The sequence below is a fragment of the Carassius carassius genome, chromosome 6 (assembly GCF_963082965.1).
Source record: "Carassius carassius chromosome 6, fCarCar2.1, whole genome shotgun sequence".
NCBI lineage: Eukaryota > Metazoa > Chordata > Actinopteri > Cypriniformes > Cyprinidae > Carassius > Carassius carassius.
The window spans coordinates 39,342,194-39,369,055 of NC_081760.1; the positions used below are offsets into that span (position 1 = coordinate 39,342,194).

Sequence of the window (26,862 nt, forward strand, 5' to 3'; positions counted from 1 at the left end):
GGAGAACATTTATTTATATAGCATATATTATTTTAGATGAACTAGAAACAATGTTTAATTTATAAAGTTTTATTATGAAATGTAAGTCAGTAATAATTGGCTGAAGCCACAACCAATGATGAAAGTCTCTGCGAAAGGAGACCCCGCCCCATTTTGTAGGTTCTGCCCAATTTTTGAGTTCACGCCCCATTTTGGAGATCTCTGGTCTGCATTTATACCCACTTGGAGGTCCCGGAGACTATGTCCATGTTTTTACACAGTCTATGGGTTGCCGCTTGGTGGGAGGAAGACACGAAGTGAAACTGATGTACAAGATCAGCAGGACAGGTAATGTACCGTGCGTTTATTATTTCCCAACTGGTATCGCTAATGCATGTGAAAACCCACCGGGTTCTTGATACATGTGTTTGGTTTCCTAATCTCATTTTCCTGCTAATTTAACCCATTCACGGCCACTTATGAGAACGATAACCATGTATTTATTGTTCTTGGTGTGAACGGGCATGTAGGTGAGACTTTGGACTTTCTGTCCGCATGAGCATGTTTGTGTAAGCCGGAATACTGAGTACTATTGCATGTAAAAAATAATATGTGCAAAACTGCTTCTATTCTCATTTGTATATCACTGTTAAAAGTTGCTGTAAAAACGGCCAAATTTTGACAGTAACATACTGTTTTTCTTTAAAACAGTGCATTCTAGGGTAATATTAATCGTTTTTGAGAAGGTAGCCTGCTGCTATATATCGTAAATTAACAACGTTCAAAGTCGACACTCAGCGTCTGTGTTTCAAATCACACCCTACACCCTCATTCACTATTTCCTATATGAGTTTACTAATAAAGTCCACCTGACAGAGAGAATGAACACTAATGAGTATGGCAAGCCTTTGTAACATTTAATCTATAAGCTGTACTAGTATCTTTTTTTTTCATGTTACTAATACTTATTTTTTAGACACTAGTATATTTTCCATTAAGTACTAGTTCTTATTCATTAGGTACTAGTGTTTATTCTTTAGGTACTAGTGTCTTTTGTAAAGTTACTAGTACTTAATCATTAGATACTAGTACTTATTCCAATAGTGACTAGTATTTAATTAAACTATTTGTGTTAACACTAAATAGAACTAGTACTTATTTTTTAGTTACTAGTAACTTTTTAGACCAGAGATATCCTGAACTTAATAGATACTAGTACTTTTTGAATTTGCATTTCTGCCCAGTATGGTAATTGTATGTTGAATATTAATGAGCCAACAACATATAGGAGAGAGATTAAACAGAAAACAGAAACAAGGAGATGGATGTACTTTTTTTTTAGAAAACCAAATAGAAAAGAAACAATTATTTGTACACAGGCACATAGAAAACTTATTTATTTCGTAAATATAGTAGCCTAATGTTTTTGTTGGTCTTTGAGTGACCTCTGCTGGAAGGATGGATATACGACACCAATTGTATTAGCTGTTATTTTCCTATTTTTCCTCCAGTAAAAACAATAAATATCATACACGAGCTGTATGTTAACTTTATTTTTATTTTTTTTTTCATATACAGTCATGCCCAAACATATGGAAACCCTTGGTAAATATGATCAAAGAAGGCTGTGAAAATTAATCTGCATTGTTAATCCTTTTGATCTTTTATTTTAAAAATTCACAAAAATCTAACCTTTCATTGGAAAATAATAATTTAAAATGGGGGTAAATATCGTTATGAAATAAAAGCTTTTTCTCTAATACACATTGGCCACAATTAAGAACACCCCTAGAAATTCTTATGAGTAAAATAACTGAAGTATATTCCCAGTCATATTCACAATTTTGAGCACTCCAGCATGATTATAAACATGCAATTATCCAGCCATTGCTTCCTGTTTCACAGAAATATAAAGAGGAGGGAAAACAAAGCCCAAATGCCCTTAATCATCCATCATAATGAGAAAAACCAAAGAATATATTTCTGATGTGCAGCAAAAGATAATTGAGCTTCTCAAATTAGAAAGTGACTTTAACAAATGAGCTAGAGCAGTGGAGATTCCCATTTCCACCATCAGGGCACTAATTAAGAATTTCCAATCAACAGAAAATGTTATGAATCTGTCTGGAAGAGGACGTGTGTCTGTATCGTCCTAATGCACGGTGAGAAGAAGAGTTTGAGTAACTAAAGACTCTCCAAGGATCACAGCTGTTGAATTGCAGAAAATAGTTGAGTCTCGGGCTCAGAAAACCTTAAAAGAAAAATTGTCAAACAGCACCTACATCACCACATGCTGTCTAGGAGGGTTACAAGAAAAATTCTCCTTGCTCATCCAAAAAAAAAAAACTAAAGCATATTCATTTATCAGACATGACTGGAGCTTCAAATGGGACTGGCTTCTATGGTCAGATGAAACTAAAAAATTAGCTTTTTAGCAGCAAATACTCAAGATGGGTTTGGTGAACACAGAGATAAAACATATACTGCTCTATTTTTGATGTTGTGGGGCTATATTTCTGCTGGAGGTCCTGGACATCTTGTTTAGATACATGGCATCTTTGATTATATCAAATACCAACATATAAAAAATCAAAAAGTGACTGACTCTGTTAGAAATCTTATAATGGGCCATGTTTGGATCTTCCAACCGTACAATAATACAAACACAAACCTCAAAAACAACACAGAAATGGTTCACTGAGCTCAAAACCAAGCTTCTGCTATAGCCCTTTCAGTCTTCTGACCTGAACCCTATAGAAAATGAGAGGAGTGAACTGAAGAGGAGAAGCTGGGAATCTGAAGGGTCTGAAGTGATTCTGGATGAGGGAATGGTCTCTGATCTCTTCAGGTGTTCTCTAACCTCATCACGCATTATAGGAAAAATGTAGAGCTGTTAAACTGTCAAATGGAGAATTCAATAAAAGGGTGTCCTTAATTGTGGCCAATGTGTATTAGAGAAAAATATTTTTTTATAATAATATTTCCCCCCATTTTAAATTCCTATCATTCAAAGAAAGGTTAGAATTTTTTGCATTTTTTAAACAAAAAATTAAAAGGATTAACAATGCAGATTAATTTTCACAGCCTTCTTTGATCATATTTACCAAGGCTGCCCATATTTTTGGGCATGACTGTACACAGCAAATAAATCTGAGTGAAATTAACTCTGCTGGGAGTACATGTGAGACCACACTCAAGAGTGTGAAAGTGTTAAAATAGGAGTGTTAAATTAACACTGAAGCTGAGTTAAAGTTAATGAGATAATTAAGTGATTAATTGAGGAATGATTGACCATTATTGACGAGACCTGATGTTAACATGCAGAATCAACAAAGACAAAAATCACTATTTTAATGGTGTCACCATTATAGTGGTCAGTGTTTGCTTTAGTTGGGCTCTTGACCCCTAAAGTGTTAAAGTCAGATTTTAATTGGCTGTTATAACTGAGTTATAAAACTGATGGACAAGCAAAGAATATTGTTATTCCTGAATTACTTCGTTAAAGTTACGTTGTTGATTATTGCAGCCCTATGATTGTTAAACAAAGTATTTCCAGAATTTCAAACACAATCTGAAGATTTTCTTAAAAGCTGTTTGTTCAAAAATCTTTCAAAAGAGTTTTTCAGTTAGGCACACTAACATCAAGAACCTGTGAATCTCAAGAATGGTGAAAATCAAAAAAGCATGTTGCAGTGCATTCTGGGTGCCACCTATCAAAATTAATTCATGGCTCCCATGATGCATTGCGGCATCAATAAATCATTAGCTGAATTGTTTCAGTAATTTCCTTTATTCTTACTATTCTATTTTTGTTTTTTATGTTACTTTTAGTAGTTTGTTTTCTAATGTTTAGAGTTGTACTGTTTTTCTGAATATGCTGTTTGTCACCGTTGTTGAGATTCCTAAACAAATTTTTGATCTATGTGTGTGCCTAAAACAAGCTTTTCTTATGATCAGAACAACTTTCAAGAAATCACTTTAATTAGCAGGTACTGTATAATCACAGGATTTTTATAATCAATGAGGTCAATCAAATCTGTTTAGGCTTTAATTGAGTTTGGTGATTCAGGTCAAAAGCCTGTGTTTAGATTTTTTTTCTTGTCTGTTTGTTACAATTCAGTTGCAACAGCCAAACCAAATATGACTTTAAAAAACGTAAGGCTCAAGAGCCCAACTAAAGCAAACACTGACCACTATAATGGTGACATAAAAATAGTGATTTTCATCTTTGTTGATTCTGCATGTTAACATCAGGTGTCTTCAATAATGGTCAATCATCACTCAATTAATCACTTAATTATCTCATTAACTTTAACTCAGCTTCAGTGTTAATTTAACACTCCTATTTTAAAACTTTCACACTCTTGTGTGTGGTCTCACATTTACTCCCAGCAGAGTTAATTTCAGTGCTGTGTAGCACTGATGCTGCAGACACTGAATGTTTTTACATTAATATTCTGTACAGGGCACCCAAAAGCCAAACCTTGTGGTTTTCAGACAAACATTTTCTTTAATTGAAAAGAAGGCCAAAAGGTATTAATAAAAAATATAATAATAAAACACCAGGTTTGCTGTACTTGAAGGGCTGCACAATTTTGCCCTAATAATGGTTATGGTTATTATTTCTAAATAAAAACACTAAACAAAATAAGGAACATTACTTTTGTAATAACACTATTTCACCATAATATACAAAACTGAGAATATATAAGAATAAATATAATGCTTTATCCCGGAGAAGAACGTAGGGAATTGCAAATTTTTACCTCAAAGTTCTTAATTATTTTAGTTATTTTTACTCAAATTAGGGTTTTGCAAGCAATAATGAGTACTCAATGAATTTCGTTTTTCATTAAAAAACTAAATTCGCCATCGCGCAGAAACTCCACAAGTGAGACTCACTGATGAAGTTCCAGGAAACTCAGCTTTCGCTGTAGATGTAGCTGAATAACATTCAGATAGACGTTTTATTGATGAAACTTGATGAAAATAAACAATGACTGTGATAATATATGCTTTTATCTCTGCTCTTCGCAAACCATCGCGCTTATTTTTATGAGAATAAAGTTTAAAACGCAATCCTAACGCAATCCTAATTTATTCTGCGTGTTGTATTACCATGTGGACTCTGATTGGACAGTGGAGAGGTACTCGTGTTTATGTAATGATCTGTTTAAATGAAGATATCCCCAAATGCATTCTTACTAGTTCTTAATAAGGTTGAAGATATCTCCAAACGAAAAGGGACTCGGAGTTATTCTGTTTTTGATATCATCTTTTAATTTCTGACTAGTAAGTATTGCAATAGTATCTAGTATCTATTTATATAGTACTAGTAAGTATTCATTAGATACTAGTACTTATTATTAGATACTGGTACTTATTCATTAGATACTAGTTCTTATTTAATAGATACTGGTACTTATTCATTAGATACTAGTTCTTATTTAATAGATACTGGTACTTATTCATTAGATACTAGTTCTTATTTAATAGATACTGGTACTTATTCATTAGATACTAGTTCTTATTTAATAGATACTAGTAGTTATTCATTAGATACTAGTTCTTATTCTTTAGACACTAGTACCTTTTTTTAATCACTACTAGTAACTATTCTTATCTTACTAGTCAGATCTGCTTTTTTACAAGGGCTTATGTTACTACTAGTACATAAAAATTAAGTACTAGTCACTAGTGGAATACATACTAGTCAAAACTCAATAGTTGATATCTCAATGGCAGATCCCCATAGAAGTCAATAGCAAAAATGTTAAATTTGTTACTAGTAACAATATAAAAGTTACTAGTCACTATTGAAATAAGTACTAGTGTGTAATAAATAAGCACTATTATCTAATAAATAAGCACTAGTATCTAATGAATAAGTACTAGTGTCTAATAAATAAGCACTAGTATCTAATGAACACTGTTGGGAACGTTACTTTAAAAAAGTAATTAGTTATAGTTACTCACTACTTGTTCCAAAAAGTAACTGAGTTAGTAACTGAATTACTCTATAATAAAAGTAACTCGTTACCAGGGAAAGTAACTATTTGCGTTACTGTTTAAAAAAAAACTAAAAAAGTTTAAAGTTGCTATATGTCAAAGAATTTGTATTTTTTTAGCAGTTTTAACAAGTCAGTTGAAATGAGTAGAACAGACAGGTGTTCGTACATAACTTTCGATTACGTCAACAGACAGCAAGAGTTTTATCCTGCACTTCAAATATTATCTTTGTAAGAAAAGTGTTTTTGGCAACTAGCTTTGTAGATGCGTGTGTTGTTGTGAGATGCTTCATTAAATTAGAGTTGCTTACATTGGATGTCGACAAAGTCTTCGCTCCTGGACATAATGTACACATTACATGTACGTTCTTGCCTTTGATCACAATGAATTTGAAGTAGTGCTTATATCTCCACCTTTGAAAATGCCAACTTTCCATCTGATTGCTCCTGTCTCACCATCTCTGCTGCTGCTGCGAAGCTGTTGCTTGTGTGTGTGTGTGTGTGTGTGTGTGTGTGTGTGTGTGTGTTTGTTGTGCCGCTGGCATGTGTGCTGGCATGTGTGTAAAAACACTGGCTTTGATTGGCTAGCATGTAACACATGACTCTGCCTTAGCCAATCATAATCGCTTATCTCGTTATAAACCCACCTCCTCACTTGCTGTTTGAGCCAGGGTTGCGTTCGGATTATACAGTTTATTCAATCAATGCATAGTAACGCACCGCATTTAACGTCCAGTAATGTTAACGGCGTTGTAACGACGGGAAAAGTAATTAGTTAGATTACCCGTTACTGAAAAAATAACGTCGTTACCTAACGCCTAACGTTCTTTTAAACGGTTTTATTCCAAACACTGCTAATGAATAAGCACTAGTATCTAATGAATAGGTACTAGTGTCTAATAAATAAGTACTAGTGTCTAATGAATAAGCACTAGTATCTAATACATAAGCACTAGTAGCTAATGAATACGTACTAGTAACTTAAAAAAAAGACACTAGTACCTAAAAAATAAGCACTAGTAGATAAAGAATAAGTACTAGTATTTAATGGAAAAGATTCTAGTATCTAAAAAATAAGTACTAGTAACTTGAAAAAAGATATTAGATACTGTTGAACTTTCAGTTTTATTTGATTGCTATAGTTGTGTCTTTGTGATACATTGGTAATAGCAATATTTATGTAGGTTGTTAAGAGACTATGGTTGTTTCTGTCGTCCATGATCTACTACACTGACTTAAAAGTTATAAGTATGAATTGGTGTTGAAATATGTGAGTGAATTGTACATGTTTTTTTCTTAATTTTATAAAATATTACAGTAATGTAACCAGAACATTCTGATCTTCTGCTGCTTTATATAAAGGCAGTAAATGTGGAGCCACTGATGCAGTGGTGATCTCTGTGTTGAGTATTTCAGCACATGCATGTGTGTTATAGCTGACAATGAACTGCAGTGATTTAAGTAAAATTTGTGTTTTTAGTTACTTTACTATTACACATTAATTGTTTGCTGTTTTATATTAAGAAATATTCCTTCGCAATGTACTCAAATGAAATAAGTTCACAGTACTAACATCATATGAATGCTAGATTTAAACTCGAACTGTTTGAAGCAGTGAGAGTGGAGTTAATTTCCATGGTCGAATTTACGGTAAAATACTGTATCAGAATCAGAATCAGAATCAGAATGAGGTTTATTGCCAGGTATGTTCACACATACGAGGAATTTGTTTTCGTATACACCTGCTGCAAGTAAATTACTGTTATTTAATGGCACAATTAGTTGTAGCTACTCAATAGAAAGTAAGGATCAGATCTGGTTGTGTATTAGGATTGTTACAAGTGCATACATGAGATGTAAAAATATGAAATGGTTTAGTCAAACTCAACTTGTCATATAGGCCATCTTCTCTTGTCAGATCTTATTATTTTTCTGGCTTCCGGTCACATATGCTTCTAGCTCTTGCTGCTTGATATTGTAAACTGGTCTGTCTTACCACATTATTTAAATTGTGAACACATTGGTTTGTTGTTGCTGCACTGTTATTCTTTTGATTATTTCCCCACAGCAGCTAATAAACCGAAGGTCTCACACATTACCAGAAAACCGCTTACTTCAGCATTGAAAAAATAAGGTGGAGACAAGACCAAGGTAGACAATATGGAGTCGGTTCCAGAGGCAGTGGATGAGTTAGAATTCGATGATGACAGACCGAAGAGACAAAAAAGTGCAGTTACGGCTGATGAACTGGAGAAGGCAGATGGGTCGATGCACATGATAAGCCCCTCTCACACTCCAGTCTGTGTTGATCTGAATGCTAAAACAGCTGCAACTGTAAACGCTCCTGTACTCACTGGAAACATCATCCAGGGCTCAGTAATCTTCAGCTTCAGCTCAGCCACTGGTGCTGTCGGTGAGCTCATAGCACTCTTATATGGTTAGCATCAGCGTTGCCAAGTTTGCTCATTATCAGCCACTCTAGGCTTTGTTTTTTTTAATTATCTTACAGATTTTGGCAGTCACAGGTTTACTTTATTTTGTATTATTATATATTTTATTATATATGTACAAATTCACCAAGGGTCACTTAATATTGCAATGTAATTTTTCAGACCAGGTTGTTTATTTCTTTAGCAAAACTTGGCAAAACTGTTTAATGTGTCAGAACCACCCAGTAGTTTGGAAGATTTTAATAAATATGCTTTGGTAGCTGAATGATTTGTGCTAAATTTGTTTTTTTTTTCTTTCCGATGTTTACTCAGAAGGGCACCAAAATCCACCTGAAGGACATATGTCTCAGAAACAAGGTACAACAGCAATAGCCCCTTCTTTATGCTCTGCTCCGGGTGTGTGCTCACAGTGTGTGTGTGTGTGTGTTCACTGCTCTGTGTGTGTGCATTTCGGATGGGTTAAATGCAGAGCACAAATTCTGAGTATGGGTCACCATACTTGGCTGAATGTCACTTCACTTCACTTCACTTTATTCTGGTTATAATTGATTAAACTCGACTGATTTCTAAATGTCTACAAGTTATGATTTTAGGCAGAAGTCACAACAGTTCTTGTGTTTTTGATTCGTTCTAGAGCACGACGTCTTGCAGAAATTCGTGGAAAGTCACAAAGACGACATGAAGGCCAAAATGGGGCGTGTGTTTGAGGGCAAAAAGGAGAACAAAACACACCTCAGCAAAGTGTACACTGAACTCTTCATCACTGAAGGGGACATTACAGACGTCTATGATGAACATGAGGTTCTGAAGATCGACCGAGCTGTGAAAACGCCCAAATTTGAGGACACACCGATCGACTGCAACACCATATTCTATTTACTGAAGCAAAAGGAAGAGGGAAACATTGTGCTGACCAAAGGCATCGCTGGCATCGGAAAGACATTCTCTGTGCACAAGTTTATCCTGGACTGGGCCGAAGGAAAAGCCAATCAGCATGTGGACTGTGTGTTTCTGCTTCCATTCAGAGAGATTAACTTGATTAAAGATAATAAAGCGATCAGTCTCCATGAGCTTCTGTTGGAATTTTATCCTGATTTGAAAGATGTGGAAAATACCAAGTTTTATAAAGAATACAAACTAGCATTTATCTTTGACGGGCTTGATGAGAGTCGCCTGGAATTGGATTTTGATTGTAAATTGGTCAAATGTGTCCATGCACGGTCATCCATTGATGTTTTATTCACAAGCCTAGGTGCAGGAAAACTGCTTCCATCGGCTCTTGTCTGGGTGACGTCTCGACCGGCAGCGGCCAATCTGATCCCTCCTGAGTACGTAGGATTGTTTACGGAGGTGCGTGGATTTACCGACCAGCAGAAGGAAGAGTATTTTAGAAAACGGATTAAAGACAAAGCTCAGGTCTCCAGAATAATCTCACACATCAGGGCGTCTCGTAGTCTCTACATCATGTGCCACATTCCCGTCTTCTGCTGGATCACAGCTACCGTTCTTCAGGATATTCTTTTAAAAAATGACGAGCAGGACATTCCTTCGACTCTCACCGAAATGTACATCCACTTCCTCCTCATTCAGATGAACATGAAGAACCAGAAGTATGAGAAGAAACCCGAAAGAGATCGCACAAAGCTTTTGAGTTCAAACAAAGACATGATCTCAAAGTTGGCTAAACTTGCGTTCGAACAGCTGAAGGGGGGAAACATCATGTTCTATGAGAGTGATCTGAAAGCCTGCGGCATCGATGAAAGCAAGGAGTCCACAGGATTGTGCACTGAAATCTTCAAGAAGGACTCTGTCCTGCATGAGATGAAGGTTTATTACTTCATACATTTGAGTGTGCAGGAGTTTCTTGCTGCGCTGCATGTGTTTCTTTGCTACTTGAAGCTGGACATGGATGTGCTGTCATTCTTCCTTGAGAATTCGCGTCCTAAAAAGAAAGAACTGCTGTATGTTCTGCAGAGGAAGGCAATCGATAAAGCAAAGGAGAGCAGGCGAGGGCATTTCGATCTCTTTTTGCGGTTCTTGCTGGGCATTTCTCTCCAGTCCAATCAGAAACTCCTCATCGGCTTGCTGGACGAAACGATGGACAATAAAAACTGCATCAATAAAACCATCCAGTACATCAAGCAACTGCAAAACAATGACAAGTGCCCAGATAAATCCATCAACCACTTCTTTTGCATCCTGGAGCTGCAGGACAGAAGCCTGTACCAACAAATCAGGAAATATCTGAAGTCAGAGAGTGGCCAGCCAAAAGCGGTTTCCAAGTCCAACTGCTCAGCTCTGGTCTATGTGCTTCTGATGTCAGGCGAGGTGCTGGAAGACTTCGACCCGAAGATGTTCAACAAAACATATGCGGGATGCAGGAGACTCGTCCCAGCCGTGAGGTGCTGCAGAAAAGCTCTGTACGTAGTCAAATGAAAACTCCCCCCAAATTTATTTTATTATTATTTTTTGCTGTTGTTGTTGTTTTACAGCATTTTCTGTTTTACTTTTTCAAAATGTAATTTTTTTTCAACATGTTTTTGATAATATTTTCCATAAAATACTGTTTGTTTTTCTCCCAATTTTTTTTTTTTTTATTTCCTCCATAAATTATTTTAACATATTCCATTTTCTTCCCCAGTTTATGTTTTCTACTTAAATTTTTCACAATTCCAGTTTAATTAAATTTGAGTTATCCAAAAGCATGTTTAATCAATTGAATTGACTTTTTAACAATTTTGATCCATTTTGTGTGACCATAATGCTGCAGAAGCGCAGCGTAAGCCATTGTGTACTCTTCTTTCTTTCCATGTTTTTTAAATTACTACAATTTTGTCAAGCATAGTATTTAAATACATTGTTCCTTTAAGATTTACATGTTTTTTTAAACAAATAAAATTGTTAAGTTATTGAACTAATGTACAGGTGTGATATTGTAAAGTCTATGGACTCATATAGGCGGTTTATACATTTCCAACATTTGTTTGTGCAGTGTAATACTTATATTGTTTCTTTTTTTTTTGCTTTATTGGGATCTATTTATTTGAAACTGTAGAGGTAAGCTCCTCATGACTAGCTAACATCTTGCCATCTTTATAGGTTTTCAGACTGTGGACTGACAGCGCAGTGCTGTGAAACAGTGGCTTCGGCTCTTCAGCTAGAAGACTGTCCTCTGAGCGAACTGGACCTGAGTCACAATTACAGCATTGAGGCGGGAGTAAAGGCACTTTCTACTGGACTGAAGAACCCACACCGTCATCTAGAGACACTCAGGTCAGCGTAGGCGCCACAGTGGGCCTCGGGGGCCCAGGCACCTTGGTCCCTGTGCCCCGTCACCTCCAGAATAATTTGAATAATCCTTGCTAATATTCATGAATCTTCAAACTGCTAACATTTTGCTAACATATATTATTATATTATACTGCAGTTAGTTACATTATTATAGAAATGAATAAATTATTATTTTTTTCATTCTTGGTCTGTTCTGAATAATGTTAAATTTAAGGGATTTGAGTGAGGGGAACTAAAATAGCCTATATGTTTATAGTGTTTGTAATGTTGGAACGTTAACATTATGCTTTAGGCCTGCTGCTATTATTTTTGAATATTATAAAATTGACTTATAGCCGACTTGACTTTCCGTTTTTGTTTTTCCTTTCAAAAACTTAAAATTTATGTTTAGCGTGTTTTTATGAACAAAATTAGGCGATTGGTTATAAATTTACATTAAAAATTACATTAATATTCTTATGCTTGGCTTCCCTGATAGCAACAGAATATGGGCCGAATCTGGCTTATATTCAGCTCTTATGTGTTCATTTAGGCGTTGTTTGCAAAATGTGTTTTTTTTTGTTATTAACCATATCTTCTCACAATTAAAACAAAAATCAGACTCCTGTATTTATGAAATTAAGTACTGTCTTTGTTAAAAAATGAAAGTAACTTGAAATGTTATTTGTGTGATGTACCACAGTGCTTCCAGTAGCCTATTTTTTACAGAGCTGTAAACTCCAACAGCATGCAGTCAGTTGACAAACACCCAATTCATGTATATAACTTGGCTACATTTTATTAAATTGTATATAAATAATTGTATTTACAAGTCTAGTGTTTATGTTTTTCTAGTTTTACGTGTTTAATATTCAGAAACAGGTGCCATTAAACATGTGCCCACCACACCTAAAAAAAAAAAAAGATTAGACGCCCCCCTTAAAATATGTACATGACCTCTCAGTCTATGCAATCTGTGGTTGACAGACATGTAATTACCATTTCTATTTCTTTGTGAACATGTAGTCTGAAATGTAATGCTGATATTGTAATCATTCAGGTTGGCCCAGTGTCATTTCTGCCAGGAGAGTTGTATGGAGCTTCTCTCCGCTCTCAAGAATATCTCACATCGTCTAAGAGAGCTTGACCTTAGCGGCAATGGCCTGCAAGACTCTGGACTCGTTTGGCTACTAGATGAGATGACAAAAACAGAGAGAAAACTTGAGGTTCTGAGGAAAGTATTGATGAAATTTAGCATTGACCACACTGTACTAGGCAGATGCTTGATAAATGACTGTTTTGGAATGTTTTTACACAGGTTGAGCTGGTGTAACCTCACTGCGAAGAGTTGTGAGCACCTTTCCTTGATTCTCAGCTCAGATCCGCCCCTGAGAGAGCTGGATCTGAGTAATAATGACCTTCAGGATTCAGGAGTGAAGCTGCTCTGGACTGGACTGGAGAGTCAAAATTGTCAGCTGCAGATACTGAGGTAAAACTAAGAGCTGTAGTTTATTTTTTGACAAATGGATTGTTTCTCAGTTGTTTTGTCAGTCTGTAGGTTGTCTGGCTGTATGGTGACAGAGGAAGGCTGTGGTTATTTGTCTTCAGCTCTGAGTTCAAACCCCTCACACCTGAGAGAGCTGGATCTGAGCTACAATAACCCAGGACAATCAGGAGTCCAGCTGCTCAAACACAAACAGCAGGATCCAAACTATAAACTGCAGATACTCAAGTATGTCTTGTAGGTCATGGTGTGAAGAAAAAAAAAATTCCCCAAGATCCACTAAATTTAATTCAAAACTATATCAAATGTTGCTCAATAAACATTTCTGATAATTATCAATGTTGAAAACAGTTGTGCTGCTGAATATTTGTGTGGAAACTGTGATACATTTTGTTTTTCCGGATTCTTTGATGAACAGAAAGTTCTAAAGAACAACATTTATTAGAAATAGAAGTCACTTCTGACTAATTGAATACATACTTTCTGAATAAAATATATAATTTATTATATATATGTACAGTGCTCACAAAATCTCTAGCCCGATGTCCCGGGACTTCTGTGTTTTCCAGTCGGGCTACCAAAATGAATTACTGCCCTGCCCGAAGGACTATCTTGAATAGTAATGTAAAATTCCTAACTTTATTCGCGTTGTTCACTCGCTTGTAGGGGTGAAACAGAAACAAGTGCAAATGATCAACTACAATCTAAGTCTTGCCGATTTAAACATTCAAGCATTTTAAACCATTCACACTCTTTTGGGGCTTGCATGCTTGCACATGGCTAGAAGGGACAGCTCCGACTGGAAACCAACAATGAAATAAAATTTTCCACATGTTAGATAGTGTTTTATTAATGTCTACACCTACTCCAACCTTAAACCTAGGTAAGAAAAATGTATAAAACTTAAAAGCATATTCATATATCTTAAAACCTTTGGCCTAAGCACTTTTCCATAAAATCCATGCAAAAGTTAATATCAGATCATTTTAGAATAGGATGTGCCAAATATTCTTCAGTTTTATGCAAGACAGAAATACAACAAATAGAATGTCAGATCTCTGTCAAATTGCCAAATATAAATGCAAAAGAATTTTCATAAATACAGTTGGTTATATCTTAAGTGAACTTATACGGTGGAGAAAGAAATCTGTTCATTATTTTATTGGATCCGTCTTTAATGGACCTGGTGTTCCAATAGTGGCACCTGCTATCAGAGAGTGATGTTTGCATCTCATTAACAAACCTAAAATCAGACCATTCTGTTTTTGATTAAAACTATTTAATTATACAACCCAAATAACATGTATTTAGCTGGACTCAAATGAAGGTATAGAACCATCTCAAGGATGATCAGAAGAAATGGACAGCACCTGAGTTAAATATATGAGTGTCACAGCAAAGGGTCTGAATACTTAGGACCATGTGATATTTCAGTTTTTCTTTTTTAATAAATCTGCAAAAATGGCAATATTTCTGTGTTCTTTCTGTCAATATGTGGTGCTGTGTGTACATTAATGAGGAAAAAAAATAACTTAAATGATTTTAGCAAATGGCTGCCATATAACAGAGTGAAAAATTGAATGGGGTCTGAATACTTTACGTACCCAATATATATATATATATATATATATATATATATATATATATATATATATACATATATATATATATATATATATATATATATATATATATACTGATTGAGCCCAAACTTTTGAACGGAATTATGTATAGAAACAATGACTCAAAGAATCACTTAATTTGATTCAATATCTAAATGTTTTTAGTAATTTGTCAGTATTTTTGTGTTCTTAAGTTAAAGAGGGATGCTCAATAAAAAGTTTTTTTTAAATAGCTGTAAAGCTGTTTTCAATAAGGACAAAACATTAGTCGTAAAGTCAGTGTTGTTTAAGCAACATACAGGAAGCAAATATACATTTGTGCTGCTACTTTTACCCAAAGGAACAATACAACGTTCATTCATTCAGTTCATTAATTTCTTGTAAATCAAACCAATGACTTTTTGTTATTATGTTCTTTCATTCTCTTAACCTCTTCTTCATTGATTTCTACAGAACTGACCCTATGGGTGAAAGCTTCATCAAAGCAGGGATAAGGAAGTGTAAGTTTCTCCTTCTCCATCTCTCTGTGTCTCTCTCTCTCGCTGAGGCACTAACCAATGTGTTTTCTGTCTTGCAGATGCTTGCAATCTCACGCTGGATCCGAACACAGCTCATGTTCTGCTGTGTCTCTCCAACGGAGACAGAACAGCGACATGTGTAATGCAGAAGCAGCCATATCCAGATCATCCAGATAGATTTGAATCAGTCCAACAAGTGCTGTCTAGAGAGATCCTGTCCGGCCGCTGTTACTGGGAGGCCGAATGGACGGGTCCGGATGGGACGGTCGGGGTGACGTACGAAACCATCAAGAGGAAAAGTGATGATCTTTGTGTAGCAGAGGCCACCGCTCAGCTTGGATGTAATAGTGTGTCATGGAAAATTACCTGTGCATCTTTCCCATATGTTTCTCATGATGAAGAAGACATTTATACAAAGGCTTCATCCTCTTGTTCATTTAAAAGAGTAGGTGTGTATGTGGACACGACAGCTGGCGTTTTGTCCTTCTACAGTGTCTCTGACACACTTACACACTTGTACACCTTCCTTGTGGCTTTTGAAGATCCTCTCTATGCGGCCTTCAGAGTGGACAGCAACTCAGTGTCCTTCTGTCAGATTTAACCTGAAAACCTATTTGTCTTACCATTTATTTACACATGTATTCATTAAATCAAATTTGATAAGATTTTATGCAGGTAAATGCAAAGGTTTCACATGTTTAACTGTAAATAGCAGTCGAGCCACATGTTCAGAAAGGATTTCCATGCTTTATTCCTCCCTCAATACCCATGGCTGAATGTCATATTTGTTATGAGATATATTTATCTGTGATTTAGTTGTAATGAGTTTTATTTGTCAGATCAAGGCTGAACCCATAGTCTGTGTCCAGATGTAAATTAGTTTGGAACGTGTGATATCTTGCTTTGTTTGTGTAATTGTCATTAGATGTTGCTTTTCTTTTGCAAGTTTGACTCTTAAATTACAGGACACATGACTTATAATTTACATCTTTACAATTCCCTACTGCCTATTCTGACAAATCAATTATTTTAATCAGCTTTTTTTCAGTTCATATAAATGAATGAAGTGTAGGGTCATTATAAAAATTTTGCAGCAACCTGATCCTTGACTCTCCAGGCAGTAAAATGATTTCAAACAGAAAAGACTCTACATGCTTGTGATTATATTTGGGGAAAAATGACTCTGGTTGGGGTTCTATTGCTTAACTAGCTATCATCATGGCCATTGCCACACTGGCTCATTAAATCACCATCAAGTAGCTCTTATATTAACCTCACATACTCTGTAGTTATCTGATCTTGTCAGTGTTTCCACACAAAGATTGTTAACTCATTTTCAGCTGGATCATGTGCCTGTTTGTTGACCACCTCGGGTTTCTCCTTCGTTGTCTGCTGATCACCCATTGTTATGTTTTCATTTTATCTCATTCATCAGTGTTTGCCATCTGCAATACAATCTCAAGTTAAGTTACTTGGTTTCATTAATCAGTTTGCATCTGATACTCACCTGCTGTTTGTTTTCCTGTCATCAGTAAATCCTGAGATTGAATTCATTTTACACCCTTGTGTTGTTACAGCATATGGTATACATATGAAAACAAGAACTCTACAATGGCATTTTTGATCTCAGAATTAGAACACAAATTCACATTCATTATGTAGATTTGCACTAAAACGCAGAGGAGGAGCCTGACAATCTGATGTATATATATAAAGGTGTTTTTCAGACTTTCATCTGCAAACACTCAAGGCACAACACAAACGGTGAGTTACTGCTTTATTCTTCATTCACTTCACAGAACATTGAGGCATCTATACAGAGCATCTTATCTCTGCGTGTGGAAGCGTTTGTAATTTAGAGGCTGGTTTCCATAAAATAAAAAAAATGGCTCGCATGTAAATGGATATACAGTATAGTATTTATTTAAACGCGAAATGCATTTGCTTGTCTTGAGTTGATAAATTAATGAACACTGCAAAACAAAAACACTGATTTTGCTAAAATATTAGTGCACCAAAACAGTAATATCACAACAAATCACACAACTGTTATTCTGGACTTATAACGGTTTTTATTGAATAAATGACACAAACATTAGCTCTAATTTTTATCCCCTTCACAAGCACGGACAATTTAGGTAAGAGAGTAAATGACCCAAAATAAAAAGTGTGCTGCTCATTAGTCATTCAGATTCAACACATAATGATGGATTGAATGGAGGATTCCCAGCTGCTTCACTAAATGAAATTCTGCTTTTCGTTGTATAACTAGCACAGTTTAAGCAGTTTTTTTCTTCTTAGGAATCAGTAAGCTATCACTTAATTTAATATAAACATCTCTGTAATATGCTTAAAGGACAGAATGGTGGCACATAAGCCCCATGAACCGTCCTTTTCTATTAGAGTTAAACATTAAGGCATCTCATTTGCAACAGTGAATGTCAGGTCAAGACTTATACTGAAGTTGTCCACTAGCCGGAGGATCAGGATACTAATGTCTACTTTGTATGTCTCACTAGTTTACACCAATGTTATTGATTGAATATTTTATTTTTTTCCTTTTTAAAGTCAGCTGTATCACCATTTAAACTATAGATGCCCTGTACTTCAGTCCATCATTACTATTAATGATGACTTACAGGCCTAATTACACTTCTGTTACAAATCGAAGAACATACTTTATTAATGCCTTGGCTCCTGTCCATTGCACAACATGTCCCAACAATCGATTCTGTTTCACAGAATCAAACACACATCTACTTCTCTGGCCTAAAACCATCAGTTTTGTACAAACCATGTCTCGTCTCTGCGTGTGGAGTCATGCCAAACTCACAAACTACTGAGCGAAGGCACGTGTAAATGGATATAATAATAAATATTTAATTTAATGCTTAATATGTATGGGGTGTTTTTTTGACCTTGGATGCTTGTAACCTATTGCAGTGGACCTCCAAAATAAAATTAGTATCCTTTAAAATAATATAATGGGGGCATTTTAAATCCTTGTCTGCACATGCATACTAATAAGGTGCTTCTTTTCTGTAGACTTTGAACTCAACAAGGTGCAAATTGCAGGCATTACAAGAATAAAAGGCAGAATCTGTGCTTCCAGCTCTTTTTAATGAACATGTGATACAAACATTGGCATCTCAGGTGCTGCCCAATTTGGCAGGGAAGTACATAAATGATGTTCCCGAAATAAAAATGTTCCTGGTCATAGTCATTCACATTCCAGTATCATTAGAAGCTGCCAATTTAGAATTTACTGTTTAGAATTAATCAGACTGTTAGTAAAACATAAACTGTTTTAAGTTCAAATACACTGTAAACACAATTTCTATTTTGTTTCATGTATAAATATGTATGTATGAGCCTAAAAGCACAACGAATCAGAAGCCACAATCAGCTTCCCTTTCAAATCTAAGGATGTAAACACTAAAATCATTGTTATAAGATAAGACAGGTGCTTGAGCATTAGCTGAAGTTTATTGGGCCGTTAAACACACCACCCTGAATAACAGGGGCCTTTACGCTTCCTCCACTGGAGGAGGTTATGGTAACGTTAACTCCTGCAGTGGAAGCTTTTGCAGCCGCTTCACCGGATGATGCTCCACCTTCAGCTCCAGCAGATGATGCTCCACCTTCAGCAGAAACGTCCTCTGGAAGTGATGGAGACATACAGATAAACTCAAAATCAGTTTAAAGCAAATATTCATAGCTAAACATTTTTAAAAAGTACCTTCCGGAAATTGTTTCTTCAGTTCTTCAGCAAGCTCATTTTGATTAATTTTCTTTAGCACTCCGACTGCGATCTTCCCGGCGTCTGAACTTGTGTACTGCTGCACCATGAGAGTCACAACCTCATGGCGATTGACGTTCTCCAGCTTCCCTCGAGGAATAGAGTTGTCTTTTGTCCCACTATTTGAGAGATGCCATTTGAATTCTTTGAACTCGGCTTCCAGTAGCTCCTTAAGTGCATCAAGAATTGCTGTTTCGGTTGTAGCCATTTTGTTTCACTATAGTGGGAGAATATAACAAAACAACTTGATCAGTCTCAGTGTAGACTCAGCTGGGGGAGCAAATATAACCAGCACAGATTAAAATGTTTTGTGTGGTCCTAGCAAGGGAATCAGGAAACTGCCATTTCTCTGATAAACCTCATTTGCAACTGAGAATAGGGTTTCCACCTTTAGTGTGGAGAGTTAAGAGACATGCATTCACACTGACTATTTCTACACCCGGAAACTCAACAATAAAACAGAACAGGAAGCTACAGTATGTGAACATTCAAAAGAACACATTTGATTATTTTGTTTATTCCCAAAGAACTCATCCAGGATATATCTGTGTGTTTTAAGCAGTCTGGATCAATTGATCACCTTTTAGACAAATCTGCACAATCTGCAGCTTTTACCTGGAAGGGATTCATTTTTAATCAGGAGTACATTTTAAATATTTGTTCCATTTTTAACTAAATAAACTTAACAAACTGTATATGACAGGATTATTTATTATGTTGCCTGTGAACAATATATATAATTCAATCATACCCTGTATAATTTAGTAAATGTATTATAAATAATAATATTTAAACAGTTTGTTAAAGAAACAAACTAATCAGAATTGAGTTAAGTAAGCAGACTGACATGGCAGTGATCGTCCAATCACGTTTAGTCTAAGCAGAAATCCCGCCGTTTTTGCTCTTCTCCGAGATTCACGAGATGAGCATAGCATAACTTTGAGCAAGAGTTAAAAGAAAAGAAAAAAAAGTAGTCAAAGAGAATGAAAAAATCTACATCTATGTGTTTATTTCTCTGGAATTTGGTGAGCACACATTTTGTTATGTGTATAAATGTTTGTATATTAATCAGATGTGTACTGATATTCCAGTGAGAGAAAACGCAAGCTCAGTGCTTTAGCAATCATATACTGATACAATAACATGTAATATAATAACATGAGTCCCATATGTTCATATTGTGTTATGGTGATAATGAGATAAAAAACATTTGGACTTTATATTTAAAAATTACTTCAAGTTAGCATCAGGTAGCTAGTTAGCTTGCCAGTTATCATCAGCTAACAATATTTTTCAAATAGGCTATAATTTTGTAAATCATAATTAATGATTATATGGTCTTTATTTTTTAGCTACAGTATAACTGGATGTACTCTGACTTTGCTGTAAATGTATAAATCAAAGTGCTTTGTCAGACTGGGGGCATTTTATCCCACCTGTATAATATTCAAACTGGTATTGTGAATACTTTTAAATATATATATATATTTTTTTTTTCTAAAATAATCATCAGCTTATATTCACCACGAGACTAAAGCTGTATAATTTATGCCTCCTCATTCGAACCATACTGGCCTACAGATTTATTAATATGTTGTGTGCGCTTGGCTTATCAAGTGTTACACATGTGCAGATGAACTTCTCTGCTACTGATTGTAAAATTATTATTGTTTTCATTTTCTATAAGTATTCTCCACACTGTGAAATCCTCATGTGTTTATTCAGCTTTGTGTAGGTCTAGCTAAAACCTTTAAATACGGCTGCAACCTTAGCTGTGCATGACAGATCAAAACTGTTATACTACAGTCGACCACTAGAGGTTAAGATTATTAAGGTTAAGATCAGGTCAAGGTATTAGTTCATGTTCCATCAAGGTAAATTAATACTTATTTACTAATTTCCTTTTAAACTGTCATGTATTTTGCATACTACTAAAACCAGAAGAGATTTAAGTTTCATAATATATGTTGAGAAATATATATTGCATATCCAAACCGTACAACCTATTGGTGCTTGGACCACGTTGATATGACTGCCTTTGAGTTTATTATTTAGTTGTAAAAACGAGCACTAAAGGGCGAGGTGAAATCCTTTGCACATATTTGAACGACTAACACCTCAATTACAGATCAGATATTTGTCTGAATAGAGAATGTGGTTTGTATTGTGCTTCCAAACGTGTATTGTTAAAGATGAGAGACACATCAGCTACCTTTCGTTTGAAACAAACACCACTGTGAACACACACAAACACACACAAACACACTTTGAGTAATTAGACTCAAAGAAATACTGAGACCTTGAGAAAATGTAACTTATTTCCAGGGACTTGTTAAATGAAGTTAATGTTGTACTTACAAAGTTGTTCGTTAACTCGCAGTCTTCACTTCCTGTTTGCTCGCGCCACTCGGTTTCTCTTTCACCCTTAGACTTCCTGTAGATGAAAAAAGCCTTCTGCTCAGTCTGCGCTCTGTTGTTTCCACATTTGGAAGATTTGTATTATGAAATTGAGCTGTTTTTAATCAACCTTTTGTATGCATTAAAAATAAACACCTTTTTAAAAAGAGAATTATTGTTACACAGATGTTTATTTTTTCTTTTAAGTTCTGATAGTTGTTATCTGGTAATTTGTGGAAATGGGAGGCTAAAAATAGTTGGAGGATGTCTGAAACTACTTCTACTGTATGTGTGTGTGTGTGTGTTAACATGATCAAGACCAATTTTCTTTATAATTTCATAGTTTATTAGTAATCCAAATGTTGATAAAAAGCATGCATGTTTAAAAAAAGAGCATTTATGTATACATTTATGTAACAGCAGTCATCTGACGATCCTTATAGTGATACTGTACACTCATAGATGTACACCTATGATCTGGAAATGTACTGTAGAGATGTATTTGAAGAGAAGTAACTGATCCTTGAATTGAGAAATTGAGCTCAGCTATCAGTCACTGAGCAGCCGTTGTAGTCCAGTTGTTCTCAACCTGGGGTCTTCAGTACACTTTAAAAGGGGACTTGAGGACTTAATGTTATTTAAAAAGATAAAAACAAGATACTTCTTAATTTAGTTCACCCCTTTAACAACAGTTAAAATTTTAGTGTGAATTTCCAGGTTAATAACTGCATTGCTTTCACATGATTTGGCAGAAAATAACCTGGCATGCACAGTAAATGTCTTTTGTAAAATTATGTTCTTTAATTCTTTCATTTGTGAAATCGAATATTAAGTATAAAAATGTCGTATCAATATCTTATGCTTAATACGAATCCAGTGAATTATGAACAACTGGATTGATTGGATGAAAAAAAAAATCCTGAAATTCAGTTATTGAATTATAATAATTTAGTTTCTAACGCAGTTTCGGTAAAATAAAAGCATCTGTCTTTCCAGAGGAAACATGTTAGTTTTCAAATGTTGTTGTGGACATTGATGGGGCTTGGATGAAGGGTTGAGAACTGCTGCAGAACATCCATCTTTCTTCTCTCAGCGCTGCTATTTGATCTGATCAGCGATGTGTAATCAACTCTTACTCGTGGCTTCTTTCACTAATAGTTATCAGAGCATCCGATGTCCTAACCTCAGCCCCAACCTCCTCCTCCATCATTTCCATCTTCATCTCCATCCTCGTCCTCATCCTCCTCTTCCACACTCACCCCATCCTTCTTTCTCTTCTTCTTCTTCTTCTTCTTCTTCTTGTCCTCCACCTTGTATTTGACTCGTCGGATGGGGTCGGTCATGCTGCGCATTTTGCCCTCGTCGAACTCCTCGTTCATCATGAAGTTCCTGTCGATAAGCTCCGCCCCTTCCTGCCAGTTGCGGAAGCAGTCCGTTCCCAGTTTACAGATTTCCTCCACGGCGTCAGGTGTGAGAACAGAGCAGTCCGGACGCAAAACAACCAGCCTGGGCAGATCCTGCACCTCGAACATCTCGCTCAGCTCCCTGTGAACCATACACACACACACACACACGTCACTGACTACACAGATCCTGATGGTCACACACTCCAGTTCTCAACCTTTTTCACTCTAAATCAGCTGACAGGGAATCTTCTCAGGACTTTCTCCCAAAGATATGAACAAACTCTTCCAGTAATGGTTCCAAGTTCTGTGGCCCGGGTTTCCCGATAACGTTTGATCTTAGTGCTTAAGAGCATTTTCTACGAGTAATTTTACGATCGTTTGTTATTGTTTCATGTGCGTTTCCCAAAATTGCACGTAAAGCAATCGCACCTACCTGTGCTTTAAGTGCTACTTAGGAGTCGCTCTCCGTTTGTCAAGTGCTGAAATCGTTTATTGACGTTAACCTAATGCTGCTTTCCAGACAGATAACTTGGATATAATAACTATAATGCAATACAATATTATATTATATTATAGTGTACAATATTATACATAATAATATATTATATACTTTAAATTCATTATGTTAGGTAAATAAATGTTAGCCTGAATGCACTGTAAGTTGCTTTGGATAAAAGCGTCTGCTAAATGCATAATTTTATTTCAATTTATTCATTTATATACAGTATAGAGAGACAGAGAGAGAGAGGGAGAGAGGTTATTTCTGGGTCCAATACATAGCTAGTTTTCGTGCACTTCAGCAAGTCATTGACATATCCCCAAAGTCTTTGAAACATTTCCTACATTACTTTTATTCTTTTATTTTTTGTGTCATTTAATTTAGATGTGTATTTCAAATTTTTTCTGCCCTTTTTAATTCATTAATTTATATATCCTGCAGGTGATGCATAAATCTGTCTTCTTACGATGCACTTAAGGCTCAATGATTACTCCAGAGCACCCGTAGATCTACGATGATTTTCAAGTGCTACTTAAGTTGCGATGCTTTTGGGAAACATACCGTAATATTAAGATCAGTCGTACGATCGTTTTTACAAACTTCTTAGGCTTACGAAACTTTTGGGAAACTCAGGCCAGGTCTCTAGACAGTAGAATTAGTATATTGTTCACAGAATGATTTCTCCCTGAAACAATGTTGAATGTTCATAATAACTGTGAATGTTTTTACTTGTTACAGAACATTAAAAAGTAACATTCTTCTTTTTGCAAAATGATAAAATGAAATGTTCCCTTAAAGTTTGCATAACTAAGAAAAAAAAACCTTGTTAAAATCAACTAAAAAATAGCATTACCTATTAATACATATGTGGAATGTTAATAATTGAATTAAAGCTGAAATAAAATCTAAAATAAGATTGAAAAACAATATATAAATTTTGCACTAAAATTACTGGAAATAAAAATATAAATTGAAATAAAATGAAAAAAAAGCAAAGCTAAATAGAAATATTAAACAAGAAAAATGAAGAAAATGTACAAAAAGATGTAATTACTAGATTTAATAAAAAAACTGAAAGTATAAAAATAAAAGCTATATTAACAAAATCTGTAATAGTAATTCAGAAATATCACTGGATCATGGTAATGAACCAGTTATTTGAATTAATATAATAAATACAGTACATAATATTTACATGCTGAACAGGACGGTAAAATAAAAGTTCTTGAGTGTTATATTTTATTTTAAGGCATCTTTTCTTCTTGCAGACCAGTCAAACTGTGCTCAAGCACTGTACTAGAAATTTTTTGCACCAAACAGAAATGGTACGCACTTTCTGTAGGGGTCCTCGTAGGCCAGGAACAGGCAGCGTTTGGGCAGCTCCTTCAGGAACTTCTCCTGCTGCTCCTCGGACGAGTCCAGAGAGATGTACAGCAGCACCAGCTGAGCCGATCGCTCCACGTAGAACTCGTCCGTGAGCTTCTTGTAGAAGTCTTTGAGCGTCGGTGCAAACTCCTGGCACTTCTCACACTCACCGGAGCCGAAGAACAGCATGAGGATGCGGTTCTGGAGCCGCAGGACGATCTCACGCTCCGTGTCCAGCTCGTCTCGGTCTTTATTGTTCTTCACCAGAACCTTCCCCAGGAACAGGTCCACCATGACAGCTTCTGAAGAGAGAACGTGCCCTGATCACTGCTGGATTATATGCATGGAGTTTAAAATGGCAAACAATCTATTGTAATGAATACACTACAACACAATCAAATACACATTTTCCAGTGTGAACAGTATCCCTAGGCTATTAGTTTCTACACAAGCTGGAAAAAAAGATAATCTTGAGTTCAGTCAGTGAAATTGTAGATGGTGGTCAAAGTCCTGCCCTGTATAAACACTCACAGATTGTGAGTTTGAGTTTTACAAGAAGGATTGAACCAAACCTCAACTAAAACCAACAGAGAATGTTCTCAAAACACCCCTAAGCCACTAGAAGTTATGAACAAATGTTCTCCCAGCAACATTAAAGGAACAGTTGTCAAAAGTTTTGTATTTTTTTCTGAAAATTTTTAAGTTGGACAATTGTCTAATATATTTTAAATGTTGCTACTTGTTTCAGAACGTTCAGAGAACATTTTAAAGTAACATTCAAATGATGTTTGCCAAACTATAAAGTTGAATATTCCAGTTGCACTTTATTGTACAGTGTATTTACCTAAGAAAGTTCTGGTAATACAAGCTAACTAGATGGGCTTGGGTTAGGTTTAGGGGTAGGTTCAAGGTTACTACCTATTCTCAGACCTTCAGTGATGGAGTCTCGCTGGCCTCAGAACCGAACCGATCATGAGTTCACGTCCTGCAGGTTCACCGTGCTGTTATCTGTCTCCACGCGCCCCGTTCACGGTGATTACAGGGTTAAAGTGACACCAGACTGTCTCTGACATTGCTCTGTCAGTGTTTGTCTACTCTCTAATCAGAGAGATTTAAAGGCCACAGTGAACAGACCACCTAATCTACATGAACCCACCGTCATAATCCTACTGAGAGAGAGAGAGAGAGAAACAGAGAGTCCATCAGTTAAATCTGACAGATGCCAATATTACTGAAGTTGATTATCAGAAGTAAATCATGCAAATGCATGGCTAAGATTCAAGAACTGAGTTTTGTTCCTCTGTTATCATGAAAATTTATCGTTTTGTTCTCTGGGAGGATTATGACCATGTTCATCAGAGATCCCATAAGCCTTCTTGGCTGAAAATACACCAAGGCCTTAATCCGAGAGAGAGAGAGAGAGAGAGAGAGACAGAGAGAGAGAGAGAGAGAGAGAGAGAGAGGGAGAGAGAGAGACAGAGAGAGAGAGAGAGAGAGGGAGAGAGAGAGACAGAGAGAGAGAGAGAGAGATAGACATTGAGACAGAGAGAGGGAGAGAGAGAGAGAGAGAGAGAGGGAGAGAGAGAGAAAGAGAGGGGGAGAGAGAGAGAGAGAGAGAGAGAGGGAGAGAGAGAGAGAGAGAGAGAGAGAGAGAGAGAGAGAGAGAGAGAGAGAGAGAGAGAGAGAGAGAGAGAGAGAGAGAGACAGAGAGAGAAAGAGAGAGAGAGAGAGAGAGGGAGAGAGAGAGACAGAGAGAGAGACAGAGAGAGAGAGAGAGAGAGAGAGAGAGAGAGAGAGAGAGAGAGAGAGAGAGAGAGAGAGACAGAGAGAGAAAGAGAGAGAGAGAGAGAGAGGGAGAGAGAGAGACAGAGAGAGAGAGAGAGAGATAGACATTGAGACAGAGAGAGGGAGAGAGAGAGAGAGAGAGAGAGGGAGAGAGAGAGAAAGAGAGGGAGAAGAGAGAGAGAGAGAGAGAGAGAGAGAGAGAGAGAGAGAGAGAGAGACAGAGAGAGAGAGAGAGAGACATTGAGACAGAGAGAGGGAGA

General features: G+C 36.1%; 1 protein-coding gene and 1 pseudogene across 6 annotated transcripts; one reads left to right on the plus strand and one right to left on the minus strand.

Moving 5' to 3' along the window:
• Window positions 1–213: 213 nt before the first annotated feature.
• Window positions 214–26,862, plus strand: part of LOC132142869 (NACHT, LRR and PYD domains-containing protein 12-like) — a 52,091-nt pseudogene continuing 25,442 nt past the window's right edge.
• Window positions 22,503–26,244, minus strand: nxnl1 (nucleoredoxin like 1). Of its 6 annotated transcripts, none has more exons than XM_059551706.1 (3): window positions 25,748–26,244; window positions 24,786–25,147; window positions 22,503–23,092 (listed from the first exon to the last, which is right to left on the minus strand). In XM_059551706.1, the coding sequence occupies exons 2-3, from the start codon at window positions 25,109–25,111 to the stop codon at window positions 22,732–22,734; spliced, it is 687 nt and encodes a 228-aa protein (XP_059407689.1). In that variant the 5' UTR covers window positions 25,112–25,147; window positions 25,748–26,244; the 3' UTR covers window positions 22,503–22,731. The 6 variants fall into 6 exon arrangements, with proteins under 6 accessions (XP_059407689.1, XP_059407690.1, XP_059407693.1 ...); XM_059551707.1 differs by having other exon boundaries at window positions 25,736–26,244; XM_059551710.1 differs by having other exon boundaries at window positions 24,786–25,116; window positions 25,748–26,242.